Source organism: Meleagris gallopavo, chromosome 1, assembly GCF_905368555.1.
Source record: "Meleagris gallopavo chromosome 1, MGAL_WU_HG_1.1, whole genome shotgun sequence".
Taxonomy (NCBI): domain Eukaryota; kingdom Metazoa; phylum Chordata; class Aves; order Galliformes; family Phasianidae; genus Meleagris; species Meleagris gallopavo.
In genome coordinates, this window is record NC_139404.1 from 123,582,799 (window position 1) to 123,599,048 (window position 16,250).

Below are 16,250 nucleotides of genomic sequence, written 5' to 3' on the forward strand. Positions count from 1 at the left end.
GAAGCCGGTCTCCTAAACAGCTTGTGTTTACATTGTGAGAAGTACATGTCACCCTGGTTTGAAGTACAGATAGGACAGCAAACCCTGTATTTTTTTCAAATAATAGCAATATTCTGAATTTGAAATAATGTATGGGTACCAATTCTACTACTTTTAATACTAAAAGAATATCTAATTTCATTTGTTGATAAAAAATAGCAGTAGTCAAAATGTAAGAATGTGTTTATTATGCCTACTGTTGTGGTTATGGATTTTATTTTGATAAAGAGAAAAATAAGGCATGTTATATATAAGTAAATAACAAATGTTATCTGGAAAATAACTTGTGATTCAGAAAACAAAACTAAATCCAAGAATAATTGCAAGAAACATTCAGAAAAATTAAAAGAAAAGGAATCTTTTCTATCTTAAAAGACTACAACTGTTATCCCTTGGGACTTCTGAAAGGACCGAAAATGTCCAACTAATGAAAAGATTTCATAATCTTTATAAAGATTGCTTGCTTTCTGTATCTTATTTATTTCCATGTTTATGTATTCTATTATCCAATTTATTAACCTCCTCAATACAACTGTATTTACAAATACGAGTTATCTTTCAGTCTACTGGATATTTAGTCGATGGTGGGTTTTGATTACCCACAGAATTACTGAGCTGAGGAGGCTGTTTCTTAATCTCCTGCAAGGGAACAGGACCTGTGTGAGTTCAGTTTTGCTGGCACTGAACAGCCAGCCTTTTGTGTGCTAACCAAGTCAGCCCTTGCTTAAAAGAAATTCACAGGCTGCACTGATGATCTCTGTAACCGTGACCTTTCAAACACAAGCAACTGAGTAAACTGTGTATTCATGAACTTTTACATTTTTTAAGGGTTCTATGCCCTTTGCTGCCATGCTTTATAAAACAAAGGAAACAGGATTCCTACCCTTTTACTTAAATCTGTAATACACTAAATAAATTGCTTTGGCACTAACACTGTGGATATATCTATCGAACCATCTGCCCCCTCCAGAGCTGCAGTCTGATTTATAGATGGGTATATATATATTTTTTTTTTCAGGCAGTTCGTATTATCTGCTGAAATATGGCAAAAGTTGAAAGCATTTGGTACATCTGTAAACACTATGAATCAGTCTTTTCCTGACTCAAGGCAAAAAGTTACAAAGAATTCAGTTAACGCTTAATAAAATCTGTGTGAAAGTTTGTTAAAAACTGGGAATTTATGAATATTGAAGCCTGAATGGCCTCACCACTATTTGTCACAGTAGTGCTAGGATTGTGCTTTACTTCTGTGCTTTTCTATTGTGTGGTTCCTTATTCTTTCCCAACACAGAGATGACAGGTTCTGCCAGCAGAACCCTAACTGGTTTTCTAGGCAGCAATAAATGAGTCTGAATTGGGATCACTATTTCTGGCTCACCTATGACTTCTTCTCATTGAAAGCTGCAGGTGATCATTCCAGTTCCACAGATGAGGAAGACTTCTGCAGGTGTTGCTGAGGCAGTCTTCCTTGCTTCATTTCCAAAATAGCCTGCAGAGAATGCTCATGCAGTGCACGCAGTGGGGAGGCTTCTAAGCCAGGAAGTGGCAGGTGACCTCTTCTGGTTACTGTGCTCCCTCCAGCATGGAAGGACACAAACTGTCATTGCGATTTGTTAACACTTGCAGGAGTGAATGCAGCCTACTGGCTTGTCTCCAGTGCTTTCGAGTCAATTGACAAGAGAATTTAGCTCAGACACTGTGAGCTGCAAAGTAACATCTAACCTACATTTATTTCACTTCCAGTTGTATCTTACCTTGCTCGCACAGCTTATCTGCTGATTTCCTAGTCTAGATTTAACAGACATCAATTTTCTGTTTTACGCATACACACAGGTTTGTAGCAGGTGTGTATAGATATATGCTGGTACGTGGGGTACAAGGGTACGTGCTTTACGTCACATTTGTGTACACTGGCTCACATGCTAAGAAAAGAGTTATAGCCATGCAAAATTAGTACAAGACTGGTCAAAGACTGCTGTATTTAGATGAGATTTTAGGTGACTTTCCTAAAACACACTTAGCTTATGCTTGTTTCATACTGTGCTTAATACAGTGCTTGATAACCACAATCACAATTACACAATTGTTTGCAGTAGTGTTATAGCTAGTACTATTAATAGCCACTACTACAACTAGCACCTTGTACCACATCTCCTGCAATGGCCTGAAGCCTCATTTCAGCTTATGCTCGGGGTTTTCAGGTTCAGGAGGCCCAAACCAGAGACGGCAGTGTGAGCAGACACCGTTGCTCTCTTGCAGCACATACTTGCAGCGGGAGGAGTCCGTGCATTGTACGTGCAGGGAGGAATGCAGTGTGTAACCTCTGTGCTACATACCACCGCACGCAGGAGCTGAGGGAGCAGAAGGGACCTGAGTTGCTGCGTACTGTGTGGGAGCCATTTTAAAGCCATAGACGGTATTTTAACCTAGCAGCTGTTACCCAGAGGTGTCGGAATGATGACTTGTACACTTTCATTCTTTAATAATTCTCTTCAGGAAAGCCTTTACGGCTTCCACCTCGGGACAAACGCTCATCACGTTCCCTGTAAGCGCACCGCGCTTCAAAAAGTCATTTCACGGCGTCCTGGCCCGTCCCTGGATGCAACAGAAGGAGGGCCGGGGCTTGGCCGAGCAGCGCCGCGCTGCTGCGGATCGCTCCCCAACGGCCGGGCAGCACCCGCGGGTCGCTCCCCCGGTCCCTACGCGTGTGACTGCGTGCGTGAGAGGGCACGGCGCGCGGCTCCTGCCCGCCGGGTGCCCACAGGTGGCGGCGCGCAGCGGGAACGCCGCTCCCAGCGGCCGACCTGCCCGCGGCCACACCGCCCGCCCGCCCCGGCGCTGCCGCTCAGCGCAGCCAATGGCGCGGCCGCTGTCAGCCTCGGCCCGCCCGCCGCCGAGCGGGGGAGGGCTGTGGGCCGAGGGGAGGGAGAGAAGGGGGTGAGGAGAGTTGAATGATTGAACTTTCTTGTTTAGTTTCTGCGGAGTGCGCGGAGCCGTCTGCCCCCAGTACAGCCCGGCACCCACCCGGCGAGCAGCAGCTCAGCCCGCAGTGCCCGGCCGCCTTTCTGCCCTCTCCTCCCGCGGAGCGATGGTGCGGAGGGCGCCCCGCGCGTCCCTCGCCCTGCTCCTCTGGGTGACGGCCGTCAGCGGCAGCCCTGCCGGCCCGGGTGCCGCCGCCGCCCGCAGGCAGGACGAGGCGTTCTCCAGCGCCAGATGCGCCTCCAGGTGCCTGAGCCTGCAGATCACCCGCATCTCCGCCTTCTTCAAGCATTTCCAGGTAGGGGCACGGCGCCGCGCGGGGACACTCGGCCCCCGCTGCCCGCCGGCGCGGCCTTAAGGATTGCGGGGGCTGGAGCTCTCCGGGGTAAACTTCGGGACGGCTTTTCGTGGGACGGCGGCGGGCAGGTGGGCACGGCCCCGCGGCGTCGGTCCCTCCGTCGCGGGGAGGAGGCAGCGGCTCTTCGGGCCGCCCGCGCTCCCGGCACGGCACGCGCGTGTCAGCTGCCCGCGGGGCGGCGGGATGCGGACCGGGCGCTCCGGCTCCTCGCAGGTGTCCCTGGAACAAATTGGGTGCGCTTCTGGCTAACGGAATGGGAGTGGGGTGGGGGAGAGCCTTGAAAGCTCCTCAAGCGACTATGGGAGGTGAGTGCCTGCCTGTTCTTCTCCATCCAACAAACGCCTTTCCCTTCTTCCCTTCTCACCTGTTCTAAGCGGTGCAAGCATCTGAGCCAAAGGAATGATGGAAGCCCTCAGACCGGCCGGTGCTGCTCGCTCGGTAGCAGCCAGGTCCCTGTTGGAAAGGGTTCTTTTAGCCCGTTGGGAATCGCAGCCTCCCCACCTCGGGATAGCGCAGCCCTACATACAGCACGCTCCTCGCCTTCCCCGTGCGTCTCCTTGAATCAGAAACCGGAACCCAACGTTTTGGGTGTAAAGTAGCTTTAAGGTGTTGGCACAAAGGGCTGTCGGGCGAGATACTTAAGGGTAAGCCGAGAGCAGTAAAGAAAAAGCGTGGACGAAAAGCTTAACGTGCTCGTTTCACCGGTGCCTGTGGCTGGCTCCCAGCTGGACGGAGCGGGGACGCTCCCCAGGCGGAGGGACGCGTTGCCCGGGCTGAGGCTCCGCCGCAGCTCCGCCGGGTCCGGAGAGGCGAAGCGCTCGCTGTCAGCGCGGGCCCCGCTTCGCGGCATCTCTTGGAAGCGGAGGGCTCGTTAAAATAGTTCATTATCTCGGGAGCGGTTATTGCGTTGTCAGGAGATTGTAACTTGTTTTACAGTTTCAGTGGCTAACGAAGCGCTAACGAGGCAGTTTAGATCAAGCCAGTTCCTGGTGAAAGGCTTTTTCTTTGTATGTGCGTGTGTTTTCTTGGCGTGATTTCTTTTCTGACTTAAAACTGCTGACAGAATGCACATTGCCAAACAATAGTGATTACGTTTTAATTAGCCAGGGTGAAATAAGCTGCAAATTACTCAGTTAGGACTTAATAACTGGCTGTTTTCTTGTAATCAGTGAAAATCTTGCAGTTTTAACCCCAATGTGCACATGGTAATTCATCTAAATTACCAGAGATTAAACTCTTGCAAGATATGAAACTGTAAATGTTCAAAAGATAAAGTGCTCACGTTTATAAGAGTTAAGCTTTCCATTGTCTTTTAATGAAGCGAAAGAGGAGAGTTGTGTAGTACAGGGAGCACTGGATGCTCTCCCAGGCAGACTTTTAAGAGTGCTAGAGAGTGTGATATTCCTCTCATTTTCTCTCTTCTTTCTCCTTTTAACACAGCCATCCTCATGCCCCTCTGTTTTCATCTAAACTGGCAGCGGTTTCTGGAGTTCTTTTCACTGCAGAGATATCCACTTATCTTGTAATCTGATTCAACCTTTGAAGTGAACCAAACACCAGCTCCTCCAAACAGGATCAGAAAAGAATTGTATTACCCACAGTTAGGACAAAATTTGAAAGAAGTGACCTACTCATTTCCCAGCACTACCTTAGGTACCACCTCAATGGTGGGAGGTCATGGAGATAGCAAATAGATGCTTGCTGGAGGACTTCACCACGTTTTAGAGAGTTCATGTCATGTGGTTCATGGTGCCAAAAGCACTTCAGTGATCACCAGTGATCAGGGTGAGTGATATCAATAGCAAATAATCATCTGCTTCTCTAACTGCTGTTTGCCATGTTTGAGTGGTAATTGATATTTTTCATTTTTTTCACAAGGTTTTTTCATCATTTTTTCCCCTGCGAAGAACACTATCTCTGTTTGAGAAGGCCGAGAGAGCTGTACTCTTGGTGCTTTTCTTTTTGTTGAGTTGTGTTTGAGAATTAGTTACAAGCCCATTTTAAAGGTGCACTCTCAGCGTGATATTATTTTAACCAAGACATAAGTCAAAGAATTGATTTTGTTTTCCATGTAGTCTATTGGTGTGAGCTAGAAGAAGAATGAGTCGCTTAAATCTAAACTGTATAATCTTCAGAATGCCTGCTAAACAGGTGCAGATGTCTGCTTTTTGCTATGCAGTTCCCAAGAGTTCTCCAGTTTTTGATAATTTGGAGAATTCTAGGCAGAGATAACAACAAGGCACGTATGTGATCATTATGGGAGATATCTCACTATATGGATCATATACGTATGAAATACATGCATATATTTTATGTCTGTATTAAATATATACATTTTATGTTGTGTATGGGTATAGCCTATCTCATCTGTGGTATTAGTTTTGGTGAAATTGTCCCATTTTGATGAACTTCTCCCATTTTGAGGGAGCATGCATGGCAACGGCCTCTAGCATTCCATTTTCAAGTTGAATGAAAGCACAGTTTGGATTTTAACCTCTACTGCCTGTCTTCTCAGCCAGGTTCAGAAAACAGCTTGATTGAAAGTTTTATTTCTGAATAAGCTTGGGGTAAATGTCAGAGTAAGCTCAGAGGCTAAGTGTGCAGTATGAAAATACTGTGGAGAACGAACAGTGTTTACTTGGACCCATAAGCTTGTGGATCTTTCATTTTAGTTGTAATATCTTACAGAGCTCTCAAACGTCTTTCTGCTTTATACATACAACTTATTAAATAGGCTCAGGTAGTGGAGGTGGACATCTTGTGTGCGAGATCAGGAGCCAAGAGCATAACGGAACATAACAGGATGGAAGGACTGCAGCAGCAAGAGGTTGTTGGTGGTTAGTGATTAGACTGGCCGTGTATGATGTGTGGAGTCACAGGAACACGGAGAAGCCACAGCCACGTGCTCACAGAGTCACTGAGTAGGTTTCCAGCAGCACTTCTGGGATTTTGTTCAGTCCACCTGAGCAGGGTCAGCTAGAACAAGTTGGCCAGGGCTATCCCCAGTCAGATTTTGAATATCTAAGAGAATGGACACTCCACGACCTCTCTGAGCAGCCTCTTCTAGTGTTCAGTCACCTTCACTGTAAAAAGAAGAAACAAAACAAAAACTTCCTGATGTTCAGAGAGAAGCTCTTTGTGCTTCATTTTCCTCTAGTCCTGACACTGGGCACCAGTGAGGAGAGTTTATCGAGCTTTGTTCTCTTTATTCCCTTCCATCAGATAGTTATAAGTGGTGATGATAACCCCAGAATTCTATTGTAGGCACAACAAACCAAGCTCTACCAGTTTCTACTCTTACAAGAGGTGCTGTAGCACTTTAATCATAGTGGGGCTTTGCTGGATACACTCCACTAAATCTGCATCTTTTGAGTACTGGGGAGCCTAGCACTGGATTTGAAGAAGTGACAGGAACAGACGATAGGAGTAATTGCATCTTAAAGATACAGTGCTTTTAAATGCACTCTCAGTGTTATCAGTTTCTTGTATTAGTTTATGTATGATCATAAATGGTCATTTATGGTTGTCTATGCATTAAAAACAAAATGCTAGTGCTAAATGCAAGCAGATGCTCTTCTCAGTTTTTTTCATATCTGCATATCTATGTAGTTGTTTTGATAGTCTTCAGCTGTGAACTGAATCTTGCAAATACATTAATTCATTATTAAGATGGATATCCATATATATATATTTATACATATGTATAGTGTGATCCAGAATTGTAATTACCATTCATGAGATATTGCTTTAAACTCAATGAGGTGGGCATTGATTAAAAATGTACCAAGTATGGATGAACTTGACCACATAGGAGTTCTGTATTCATACGTAAGCTAAATTTCTTGAATACTAGATGAGTTCCATTCTAACTTTTTAGAATAGAGTATGGCCTATCAGAACAACTAAAGTTTTTGAGGGAAACCAGGCAATTCTTTTAAAGAAACAATTAAAAATTCTCAGATTTTATACCTTCAAGCAAATAATGTGCAAGCGATTACCTTTAGATAGGCAGTGCCAGATTTTACCTACAAGTCAGGCAGTTAGTTGTCTAAATGCCAGCACATCTGCCTTCAAATTGCTTGTAACTCCAAAGTGATTGCACCTGCAAAAACCTGCAATCAATTCCAGATGGAAGCTGTAGGCCAAACTGAAAAATCTAGTGTTCATATGTCTCTTTCTGCCCTACTGCAGAAAAGACTAAGATCATGAAGAAATCATTCATTGTAACTGTCTTGAATAATTAGAAAACTTTAAATTATGTAGGTCACTCTGAACGTAGTGGCTCCTATTTATTTCTTAGTGAACTACAACACATACAAAGAGCACAATAACACTGTTTAATAGAGCACATTCTCTGCTACAAAACACTGCTTTTTCAACATAGTCACTGCCATTAGCTATGCATTTTCACTTGTGGTGAAGAAGAGCCTGCATGCTGCGCTGGTAAAAGTCTACACCAGTGGAGGTGACCTACATTTTTCACAGCTTTATGACAGCATCGTTTTTAGGAAAATGTTGCCCACACAGTCCATCTTTCATCATCCTGAAAGTCAAAAGGCCCCAAATCTGGTCCATATGATGAGTCTGGTATGACAATCCAGCTAAGATTGGCAGCGTACTCCATGGTCTTCAAACTGGCATGGAGCCTGGGGTTATCGTGTTACAGAGGAGAAGTTTTCTTCTCTGACCTGACTCGAATTTTGAGCCTTCAGCTTAATCAGTGTTACATAGCTGTCAGAGGTTATGGTTTGTCTGGATTCCAGGAAGTCCAGAAGGATCACCCCTTTCCTATTCCAAAAGACTGTGCACATCACTTTATCTGCTGAGGGCTGAATCAGCTGGATCTGGAACCTTTTCTTCCATGGGGAATTCACATTTTGCCAATTCACAGGCAGCTGTTTTGGCTTGTAGAGGTGGCATCACATTTTGTCATCGGTAATGATGCAATCCAGTAAACTGTCACTTTCAGTTTTATATTCATAGAATCGTAGAATGGTTTGGGTTGGAAGGGACCTTTAAGATCATCTAGTTCCAACCCCCCTGCTATGGACAGGGACACCTCCCTCTAGACCAGGTTGCTCAAAGTCCCATCCAGCCTTGCTTTGAATGCTTCCAGAGAGGGGGCGTTCACAGCCTTGCTAGGCAACCTGCTCCACCCTCACAGTAAAGAATTCCTTCCTAATATCTAGTCTAAATCTACCCTCTTCCAGTTCAAAGCCATTTTTCCTTGTCCTGTTGCTACCTGCCCTTACAAAACTTCCTCCCCAGCTTTCGTGTAGGCCCCCTTCTGGTTCTGGAAGGCTGCTTTGAGGTCTCCTTGGAGCCTTTTCATCTTCAGGCTTAAGAGCCCTCTGCTCTCTCAGCTGTCCTCACAGGGGAGGTTCTCTGGCCCTCTGATCATCTTTGTGGCCCTCCTATGGACCTGCTCCAGCAAATCCACATCCCTCTTTTGTTGGGGACTCCAGAACTGGATGCAGTACTCCAGGTGAAGTCTTATGAGAGCAGAGTAGAGGGGCAGAATCACCTCCTTCAACTCGGTGGTCACACTTTTCTTGATGCAACCCAGAATACAGTTGGCCTACTGGGCTGCAAGCGCACGTTGCTGGCTCATGTTGAATCTTTCATCAGCTGACATCACCAAGTCTTCCTCAGGGCTGCTTTCAAGCCATTCTCCACCCAATCTATATCTGTGTTTGAGATTGCCCTGACCCAGGTGCAGGACCTTGCATTTGGCCTCGTTGAACTTCACTTGTGTGACCTATTGTAGGGAGCTTGCTTTAGCAAGAGGATTGCACTCAGTGATCTGTTGAGGACCTTTCCAACCTCTGCAATTCTGTGATTCTGTAATGAAGTACCAGCAGGAAGGTTAAGACTCTGCTGCACTACCACCAACATCTGTCTCTGATGTGGGCCAACATAATAAAATGGGATACATTGTTTTTGGAGCAGCTGTCATACTTCATTGTGTTTTTTGAAAATACCTGCACTACTTTTGTAATGCTACTTAGTAGGCATGTTGTGTTTTAATCATGGAACACTTAAGTTTCAATTCACAGGCTACCCAGGCACTGAGATGTAGGTCTTCCAGGGTGTGTTCATAATCTTTTCTACATGTTACCACTTAGGAAATGTGTGCCATCTGCTTGTATTGCCATTTCAGTATTCATCTCCTTTCCAAAAATAGTCTTTCTGTTAAATAATTCTGACTTTCATATGTCTCTTTGCAAGCACACAGCTGTTAATTTTGTTCCACAAACAGATCTGAACATTTGCTGTTACTTTATGATTTCATAAAAAAAACTGTAAAACTCTAGATTATTCTTCTGTTTTTATTGTTCAGATGGCATGTGGTCTGGATAATTATTCTGACATTTGGTGTGCTCATATTATGGAGATCTGCCATCGCGAACAAGAGATGCACAGATCTTCTAACATGATCTTATGTAAAGTTTTTGAAGACTAAGTGTTCATTTTGAATAATGATGGCTACAGCTAGAGAAAAAATCCTACGCAATTCTAGGTGTTGAGAATCTACATTGTGAAATTGATTCCCAATTAGTCTTTGCAGTTATACCCAGGTCGGGGGTATGACTTTTTCTCATCACTAAACTCAAGTCTCTTTGGCATTAGTGAAGGCTTTCACAGTCACTGTGAGCTCAAGGGTTATAGAGCCTGGTCATTGCTATCTAGCAGTTTTGATTTCTCTAATTTGTTAATATAATTTTGAACATTACTCATTTTCAGGTAGATGTTCTGTGCGTAGAAGATATTGGCAAGGCATATTTTTAATGTCAATGGTGTATGTTGAGGGAAAAGAGGTGTTACTTTTGAAAAGTATTAGAAAACTTCTGAAAGAGAAATACTAGGATCTTTTCAAATACAAATCTTTTTCCCATTCCAACATATACGCACTTAATACTGAAAGCAGTGAAAAAAGTTGAAAAGATACGCTATAAACTAGGTACTGTTCATAGTATTATTGAACTATTGTCTCTGTTACTGGGTTTAAGTGTCCTGTAATGAAAAAAAAAAAACAATGCATTCCTCAGACAGCTTGAAAACCGGACTGATTTCCTAGATGCTGAACATCTGTCATTTTGCAAAGGGCAAATTTCTTAAGACTGAGTTCTGAATTTGTGTGTATCTACAAATAGAGATTATTATTCATAAGCTGGTCTGCATCTCCGTTAGCAGTTCTGTGTGACTTTTTGCTTTCTGGATTTGAGTACATCTCTATCTTCTGTAAACAGAGAAACAAAGTATGACTATTTTTGCATCTGTATTTTTAAAAATTAGAAGTACTATTAATGATTGAGACTATGATATAATAGAAAATATGCATTCAAAAAGATTTTAAGTAATCAGTGCTTAGCAAATATAAACCTTGCACCAAAAGCTTTCTTGATTAGGAGTTTACATCAAGCATCTTCATTTTCTCATCTTTCTCATAGCTAAGCCTTATAAGGCCTTAAATCTCAAAAACCTTTGAAGTCTATGAAAAGCCTACTGTTGATTTCAGCTGGATCAGATTCATATATAAACACTGGACCTATGCAGCCTTTGTCAGCAAAGAAGAATGCTGTGAACATGCTAGCCCAAATGTAGTTGTATCCCCTTTCTTTCTTTTCTTTTTCTTTCTTTTTTTTTTTTTTTTTTTTTGATCCTTTAATGTCCGAGAGATCACAGGATATGAAGGTGGAGAACTAGAGGTGGTGAAAGGTAAGAGGACCCTTAAAGCTTGAAAATAGACTATGTTCATTTTCATCCACCAGAAAGAATACCAGGTATTTCTAGATTTGGGAAACAATCTCTGCCTAAAGCTTATATAAAAATTTCTATTGATTTCTCTTAACTGTATTCTCATCGGTGTTTCTCTAGACTGTCAAAGAGATTTGATGTCTAAATGATTTAAATGTACTTATTAATCAAAAATGCAATACAGGAAAACATTTACGTCTTATACCCTTATGAACACTGCATGTTTAGCATTTATTTATTTGTTTTCCATTGGTTTGTATTTTGCGTTATCATCTTTTAAAACAGAAGTGACTTGGCTCAGTCTGCAAAAGGAGTAAATCTCCTGGCAGCGGCTGTGATTACTAGAGGAAGTTATGGCCCAGAACTTGAAGGAGAAGCAAATGAAGAGACAGTCTCTAAAGGGAGAAAGCTAGACAAAGATGACCTCCAGTAAGCATGCACTGGCGAAGACAAAGCTGAGAAAAGAAACTGTGTCAGAGTAGAGGAGATTGTGGACTTTATTGATTTATTGAAACTGAAGAGTAAATTAATTGAAACTAGGACTCAAAATACGGAACTGCTCTGTCATGGATACAGTGGGCATAGTAAGAATTGTTTGTGAATACTTTTAATGTCAGCTAATTCTGAGCTGCTTTGGTTTTGCCTGATTTGATAAGGCTAATTATTTTTATTTGTAGGTTAGTAAAAAATGTGGTTTGAAAATTCTTTGGTCTTCTTCAGGAAGAATGCTCACAGGCAGTACCTCCAAGAGAATTCACCATGAAGATCTAGTTAATTCATAGTGCTGTCATTTACCTGTCCAAGGCAAGCAATTAGTTTGTTCTAGACTAGGGATGCTTAAGTGCACACCCTGTCAGAGAACTGTGCTGACATTTGGCTAACTTCTATTCACCTTGGTTTTGTCCAGTTCTTTACTAAAAGTACCATGACAGGTTGAAGGCAGTTAAGCTGTGTCTGGATGATGGCAGCTTGCTTTTTTTTGTCTTTCCTAGATTCTTTAACCATGACCAATCACTCTGATGAATTGTGAGAAAAGAGGTACAAAGGAAGAGGCTACTTTTGCTTTCTGAACATTATCATGTTACTCCAGAGAGCTTTCAACCAGACATAGGTTCTGTTGGTGGCAGCCTGTTTCCCTGAGTTAATCAATACTGTGATTTGCTTACATGTGTTTTGGATTAAATAATGATCCCAGTTTTTCAGGGAAAACTTTGTATTCTCTTATGGGTGTCCTCCATGCCTTTTCAGAAGTGCTGGATTTACTCTGTTGCACATACACAGGAAGTTTGGTCATGTGATGAGTGAAGAGCTGTGCGCATGGTGTATTTCCATACATTAGACAAAGCTTGTTTGCCTCTTTAGGCATAATACTAGGCTGTGTCTACTGCAAAGTTCTTCTCTTCCTAGTCAGAAGTTTGACAAACTACTGCCATTGTAATTCCCTACTGTCACATGTCAAACTGCACATTTAGCCAAGGTAGTAAAGAGAACATGCTTTTGCTGCCTGTGAAAGTTCCAGTCTAGCTGCTATGGGTATAACAAGATAATCAAGGCAAATAATGATTGCTTTGAAGTAGATGTCTTCTTTTCACAGAACCAGAGACTAAAGTTGGTGTGAAGATTATAAAAGAATAATGCGCTCATTTGATACAGTGCAAACATAGTTTGATTTTCCTTCTCATTCTTGGAATTTATAACAATAGCTTTGTTTTTCTTCTTTATGGATTACTCTTTGGGGAGATATCTTTGCATTGACTTCTATTTAAAAAAATAAAAATAAAAGAAACAAGAAAAGAAGAACTTGCACTTCATACCCATGAACATGATTTCTCATCTCATGTTTTAAAACACAGGTATAGGGCTATATATAATCTTTGGTGAATTGGTAATGTTTTTAAACTGTTAATATTTTTGTACAACAAAAACATTCCAGTCAGGCCTCTAGGCTTTTTTGATCTTAAGAACTGTAAATTTGTTTCTTAACCTCACTTGCCGTAGGGCTTTGGATTTTGTTGGAATTTAAAACATGGATGGATAAAGTTGTAAGGAAACAAATAGATGAAATCTGAGGAGAGATAACAATGGAGTCCTTATACAATGACTATTATTTTTTTTCATAATTGATGTTCTTATATAGAAACTAATGCAATAAGGTGTTGTGTTTTTTTTTTTTTTTTCAATTAGATGAAGGTTATAACTCCTATAAACACAATAAAATCATGTTACTGTGGAACTATAGTTAGATAAAAACGAATCACATCATTATCTGTCCCTATTTTTCTTAGTCATAAAGAGTTTATATGTTGACATTTGATTAATATCTAGCAATTTTGGGAAGGGAAATGGATGTATTGAGCTTGAGGCTTCTTTCCCCTTTGGTCATTCTGGACCTGCAATAGGTGGAAAGAATGTTTGGCATTAACAAACTGTCAGAAAGAAGCAAAAATCATTCAATTATTGAGATGTATGACTCTGCATATAGTAGTTACTATCAGCTATAGGATGTTTATCAGAATCGGGAGAGAAAGAGGATGTGGATTTTTGCAACTAGCCACTTATTGTTGAATTTTGAGTTATAAATTTGAATGAACAATGTGAAAGATTGTAAGCTTTTGTTAAATTTTATGAATTTTTCATCCAGTGGATCCTCATTGACCAACTGGAGTAGGAGTGCATTTGATATCGCACATGCAGCTTATTAGCTCATCTTGTGAAAAATTTTGCTTAAGCATAGATAAACACAAACATACATTTGAGAACTAGACAGAACCAAAGCCATGATTTCAGCAGCGGTTATGCTTAACAGAAACTAATAATTACTTCAAGCCTCCATGAACCTTATTTTGCTCAAGTAGAAAAAAAGAGCAGAAATGTGGACTCGACTTGAAAATTAAACTGAAGTTCAATTGTTTTCCAAGTTGTAGAAAGAAATGAACATCTGGAATTTTCTGAAATATATGTTGCCTGCCTTTGTTTTAGGGTGGAAGGCATGACTCAATTTTAAAGACTGAAGAGCTTTACACATTAATGTAGTATAAGTTCCTGTAATTTCATTAGCTGGAGATTTTTTAGCTTTTTGAAAGATATTCATCAGCTCTTTCATTTATATGATCAGTAATTTAATACAGAATTTTTCTGGAGCTTTCATTACTGGTCTGAGTGTGATATCTCTACAGTTGGTGGTAATGTCTCTAGAGATTTGAGTGGAAATACTCTTAGGCCAGTACACAATGTATGGGAACTATCTGTTCAGAATTTGTGTGTGTGTGTGCATACACACATAAAGATAATTTCCAATATACTGTTTATATTAACATGAATTTGTTAAATATCATCTTAATTAATCTTTACATCTTCCTTTACGATTAATTGTGGTAGTAAATGCTACTATGCCATTAGGATAAAGTAAAAGTGAATTGCCACCTATTTACCAGATGCAAAAACCCCTGACTTCAAGCAGAGCTATTTTTAGAAGTGATTCTTTCAGATTGTATAAAAAGGTAGAGAGACACTTTGATGTAATCAGGGTTAAGAATATCACTCACATACAAAGACAGTAAATATTTTTTTTATCAAATATGATACTGCCCAGTTACTGATTCAGGTGCCCTTGGGGATTTCAAGGCATCCCTGTAAGCTTCATCAACAGGCATGACTTGTCCTCTTAATAATAGAAGCAGATGTCAAATTTTCATCCCCCTAAGATGCCTACTCATACCTAGTAGATCCATCTGGTATAGATCGAGCCTCAGTCAATTTGTTCTCATCCATGACCTTCCCACTGAGAAAACAAGTCAAGCAGAGCTCCTCAGTCCAATGAAAAAGAAACCTGAATATTATCAACATATTTGTAGTATCACAACCCACTTCACTTCACTGTCTTTCCTAATTGCTTTACACAGGTGAGAAGACTGGTAACAATGCAATAGGGATAGAGTTCCTGAAGCCAGTATCTGGTTTCCAAGGATGAAACAACTAAAATATGTCATTTTTGTGAGAACAGATTATTTAATATTAAGAAAGAGAAACAAACTTTTAGTAGAAAAAGTCTACTGATAAGCCAAGATGTTGATAATTGGTATTAATCTCAGCTGTAGAAACTTCAGCTTGTAATATGTGGATATTATTATTTTATTTTCCTTTATAGTTCTTTGTTTAGATTGAAGATACAAAACAAAATCTTAAACTTCAGAACTACTCTGATCCTACTAGTGGAATTTTTTCAAAAATTGTATGTCTAATTGTTTACATTGACTGGACTCTTCAAAAATATTGTGGCTTGGATTGGAACTTAGGCTGAGTTTTGATACCTCTCATGTTACAAGCTTTTCAATAACTTGAACACAAATTAAGCTGTCTAAATTTTAAACTCTTTCACCTAATGCCAGATATGTCTGAAACATGATATACTTATCAGGAAACGATTGCTATGCATAGCAGCTATATCTCTGGCAACCAGACGTGTGTTGATGACAAATACTTCAGTCCTGTCTTGAAGAGAGATTTATTTTTTCTTCATGGTATGTCTTCATTAGCTAGTTATCAGACTGTATTTTTGAAAACAGGCACTTGAAAGGACTTTCTGTTTATGGAAAGGTTTATCACAATACGACGTGGCAACTTAGAACTTCCATTGAAAATTGGCACTGTAGAGAGATCCAGTTAATATCCCTGTAGCTCAGGCATTATGAATAGTTTTAGTATCTTGTATCTTTCTCAAGCAATAACATTTTACGTTCATTTCCTCTCCTTTTCATCTGTCCTTCTTCTCACAATTTAAGATTGGTTGCAGGATGGTGTAGAAGACTGGACTGTATCAACTGTGTATGAAACGGCATACTGTTCTTAACAATCTGGAAGCTCCTAAGTGGAAAAAACGAATTGTATCCATTGCAGTGTGAATTAAAAGCGGTTCTTCTGTCAGAAGCATATTACGTCTGTGCAGGGTAGAAGGGTCCCAGCTAGGATCAAATGGGAAGACTCATATGTCCCATTCTACTGTGTCTAACTTCACATGATGCCTGTTTTTCATCCATTGTCAACTCAATGCCATTGCAACCTTTGTTGTTGTGTGAGCCTTTGCAGTTCCTTAAAAGAGCGTGCAAGTAAAAATGTG

At 41.1% G+C, this 16,250-nt stretch overlaps 1 protein-coding gene across 1 annotated transcript in view; it reads left to right on the plus strand.

The window, feature by feature from the left end:
* The first annotated feature begins 2,936 nt into the window (after positions 1-2,936).
* Positions 2,937-16,250, plus strand: part of ANOS1 (anosmin 1) — a 136,023-nt gene continuing 122,709 nt past the window's right edge. Inside the window, exon 1 of the mRNA XM_085212661.1 lies at positions 2,937-3,316. Within this exon, the coding sequence (XP_085068787.1) occupies positions 3,128-3,316 (189 nt within the window). The 5' untranslated portion in view covers positions 2,937-3,127. The remainder of the gene's footprint in view (positions 3,317-16,250) is intronic.